We start from the raw sequence: 4,143 nt of genomic DNA on the forward strand, positions 1-4,143 counted from the left end.
TACTGGTTTGGCAGAGTTTTATTTTCAGACACTGCATTTTCAAGATATGCTAATAAAATCGACACGTTATGTGGAAGTAACCATTAAAGATGCAGCCCACCATTCGGTTTCACAAAAAGTTGACAATATTTGAGCTCAGCGACCAATCAAATTACATCGCTCCCTTCTGTGATTGTTTATGGCTCGGTCTGAGCCTCTATGTTTGTTTCCCAATTACAGAGCCAAGACTGTGTACGAACACAAACACTAAACGCACAGCTAGAGAACTGTGAGGAGCAATTAGCCGAACTTGACAAAAAGTCTATTGGATTAGAATTGTGAACGGTGCTTTTAAGTCCTGGAACTATAATGGCCTGAATGACTCAAGTAGTCTGCATTCTTCCTGAAATGTATGCAATTGTACTTGCATTATACATACCACTCCTACTCTGTGTAAGATGTTTTCCTTGTATCTGCCAGGTCAGGCAGGACATTAGATAATGAGACACTAGGTCTCTATTTATGCAAAGATATATTGAGTTGAAAATAAATAGGATCAGTCTTCAGACTCCAACCTAATGTAAGATGCACCAGAAACATTTTACAAGACAACTTAATATAAGATCCCTCTTTTTAGCCATCATACATATATTTATCATGGTTAACTTCATTATCTACCTAGTAACTCTTTAAATACAAATTTACTGAAGTACTTAACTAGTGAAATTAAGGGAATTCACACATATCAGAGAAAACAAAACCTTCCAGGTGTCGGATTGAGGTTAGTGTGATTAGGAAAAGTCAGTTGTATATGGTCTGGTACATGACAGAAAGAGAAAAATCAATGCTGTACTTTTATACATTCTGGAGTGTTCCAAGTGCTGTTGAAATGCATCAAGTGTTAGTAAATTAGTGTAGCGCTACTTGATGGAGCAGAACAAACAAATGATCCAATGCGGGTAGATAGTTAGATAGACTATATCTGTTATGGAGCAAAACATTCAGGGTGCATATTTCATATGTATCTTCTTTTGTGTCAAAAGGGTCTAAATGCTGTGCAGTAGCCTGTAACTCTTGAGTGGCACACTGGGGAGGTATTCCAGAAAGCAGGTTTAACAAACTCTGAGCCTAACCCTGAACCCAGAGCTGATAAACCAAGATTTGGGACACTCTTTTTAAATAGTTTTCAGCTGATCTGAGTTAGTTCAGTCAACTCTGAGTAAATCCACTTGAGTTAAGTGTGTGCCCTGACGACAATGAAAAGCAATCATCAATGGAGCTGATACTATGAGTCACCATGGCAACTGGCAAGAAAACAAGGTCGTCCTACTTCACCCTTCTGTAGTTAGAAGTTCTGAGACGTGCCATGGCCAGTATGAGCTCATTTTCAGGAAAAAAAAACATGGCTTCAGACCTCCCTGAAGCTAGCAAATGATGATTTTTATGGCACAAACCAACAAAAACGAACTGCAATACTTTTATTAATGGCTGTGTGAGTCAATGAGTTTGGATGTAGTCTATTAATGGTGGAGTTCAATTAGGTAGTCATCATGGAATGATGGCATATCTTTTTGGGGTCATGGTTACCATGGTAACTGACCCAAAGTTTGTGTTACCTTTCTCTCTGGAATGGACAACCCAGAGTTTCCCTCATCTCAGGATGAACAAACTCAGAGTTTTACCAAAACCCACTTCCTGGAATACCCCCCTTGGTCACCATACTCATAATAACGAGAAGAAGATGAACAACACTTTTCAACTCTGGAGAGTTATTTGATTATTTAAAAATAAAATGGGTACTATATTTTCCCTGTGCAAATATAAAAAAAGAATTGATAACAAAATATAGCATTTAAATATACCATTTAAAAAGAGCTCATTCACACACAACAATCTATTAAATAATAATGCTATCATTCCTTACGGTGAGGTTTCAGTTCAGTTCAGTTCAATCCAAATTAGTAAGAGCAGGAGGCCTGAACTGAAGTTAAAAGCTACACACATTTCTGATCTGTGCAAAGTGTAGATAAGAGTGTCTTGTTAGTATTGTTAGAAATCTGCAAGCGGTTTAGTGTAGTAGTGTTAGCCACAGAGGTAATGATTTAAGGTCAGTGTTAGCAGCATGTTTTCCAACATTCACAGGTTTTTTTTTTTCTTCTCATTTCATTGCAAAGCTACATTTAGTTTTCACTCAGGGATGTTATCCACCTTCCGAGGGAGGAAGAATATGGCTTTCTGACCAATGTGGGTTCGAGACCCATCCTTGGTCTTGCCATTCTTCTTAATCCCAACATACCAGCCACTATACTTCTGCGACTGGTAGGTATTGTAGTGGTTCTCCTCCATGTTCTCCAGGAAGTAGGACTCCTCTGTTGCGGAGGTCTAAAATAGAGAGGAAAAGATGGAGCAATTGAATGTTGGGATGGGGACACCCGTCACCAGTAATATTAATGATGGCACTTACCGATCCAACCAGCCTGCCATCTTTACCCATGGAAAGGTACTGCCCAGTCTCAACACTTTTAATGACCACAACACCAGAACTGACTGCTTTCACTTCCAGCACACCTGCATCATCAACACCACCACACACAGACATGGAGGGAGGGAGAAAAACTTAGAGTAGGCCTAGTCATGTAACCTCATTACAGCCAACTATTTATGTTGGTCTACGTCCAAATTGCTCTACTAATATTGGCCTAGGAGTTCTGTTGATGTCCATAAATAGGCATATCGGTTAGGCTTTAAAAAAGCTCCTTTATAGCCTATCAGCAGCTAAAGGGCCTATAGACAAGAGAACACAGCAGACTCTTTTGGACTGCACCGATAAAATAGCCAATAAAATGTGTTTACAAGTGCAGGTGACCACTTCGGTGAGCCATAGCCTAATGAAAACTTAACACAATATCGGAGTGATATTAACAGAGGTCTCGGGACAATATTGCTAACAGGAAACAGATGAAGTCGCCGCTGTACAGCCTACGCGTCAAATACGACCTTTGGCACAAAAATAAATATGGGCGCAACCTTACTGTAGATATCATTTCCATCTCTTTTGCCTTCAACAGTTCCATCCTCCAGAATTCGAAGGTGATACCCGCCATTCATGCAATACAGCTGTATGAGCATTTTGTTATCTGTCGAAATTCCGTGCGTTTTTTCCGAGAGAGAACACCGCTGTGTCGACCTCTGAGATAACAGAATTCTCTCTAGCCCTCCCATTGGGGGAATTATCGCCGTGGGAAAAGCCAGTGAAATAGACGGAGAGAATCTACAATGGAAAAGGCCAACAGGAACGCTCGGACTTTTTAGTGAGCCGTAGTACAATGTATGTGTCACGCGCACCAATAGAGTTACCAATGGAGTTGTTCCAATGGAGTAGCATCTCCTTTACCAACCAGTGCATAGGCTATAATAATTATTAGTCAGTACAAATTAATGGAGGCAAGAACACCTTGCATGAAGGCCATATCGTCAGAAAACGTTAAAAAGAGAATATGTGATTTTCAATGTAAAAACTGAGAGTGCTGTTGTTCAAACAGTGCGGACCGGAAGGTACAACAACACGTGTCAACAAAATGTTAGAAATGTGTCTATATCAATAGAGAACGAAACAACACTTCTGAAACATGATTAATATACATAGAGTGTACACGGAGGCTGACAGGATTACTGGGAAACGTAATCTTTTCACTGTTTCCTCCGAATTATGTCATTGTAGAAGGCTTGAAAAGATTTTTGACCATAAAACATTTCATAGTGCCTCTTTACATCTTAAGGGCATATGTGTATTTGACCATAACTGATCATAATTACATACTACTACCTATGAGTAGTTGAAGTAGAGATGTCATATTGGTATTAAAAAGAGCATACCACTGAAAGAAAAGATGATTGTGTGGGTGAGGTGATTCAAATGTATGTTTTCAGGGGCAATCCTTTACTGCCAACCAAACACATACATACACACAGGTGTTTATGCATGCACTGTATATTTACTGGCCATTTACTTTTACTGTCAATCTTACTAGATCAACCTTACTGAAATCTAGTTTCAACAGCAGTAAAATAAATTTGAGTCTTACGCATTTTGACCCCATAAAACAGGATGTGGTAAAAAAAAACATGTCATAGGCATATATTCATAAATGAGATCAGGTGACG

At 39.3% G+C, this 4,143-nt stretch overlaps 1 protein-coding gene across 1 annotated transcript; it reads right to left on the reverse strand.

Moving 5' to 3' along the window:
- Positions 1-2: 2 nt before the first annotated feature.
- LOC105902783 (putative fibroblast growth factor 1) lies at positions 3-3,363 on the reverse strand. The gene is made up of 3 exons (XM_031587105.2): positions 3,012-3,363; positions 2,444-2,547; positions 3-2,361 (listed from the first exon to the last, which is right to left on the reverse strand). The coding sequence occupies exons 1-3, from the start codon at positions 3,199-3,201 to the stop codon at positions 2,167-2,169; spliced, it is 489 nt and encodes a 162-aa protein (XP_031442965.1). The 5' UTR covers positions 3,202-3,363; the 3' UTR covers positions 3-2,166.
- Positions 3,364-4,143: the final 780 nt, after the last annotated feature.

This window comes from Clupea harengus, chromosome 20 (genome assembly GCF_900700415.2).
Source record: "Clupea harengus chromosome 20, Ch_v2.0.2, whole genome shotgun sequence".
Lineage (NCBI taxonomy): Eukaryota > Metazoa > Chordata > Actinopteri > Clupeiformes > Clupeidae > Clupea > Clupea harengus.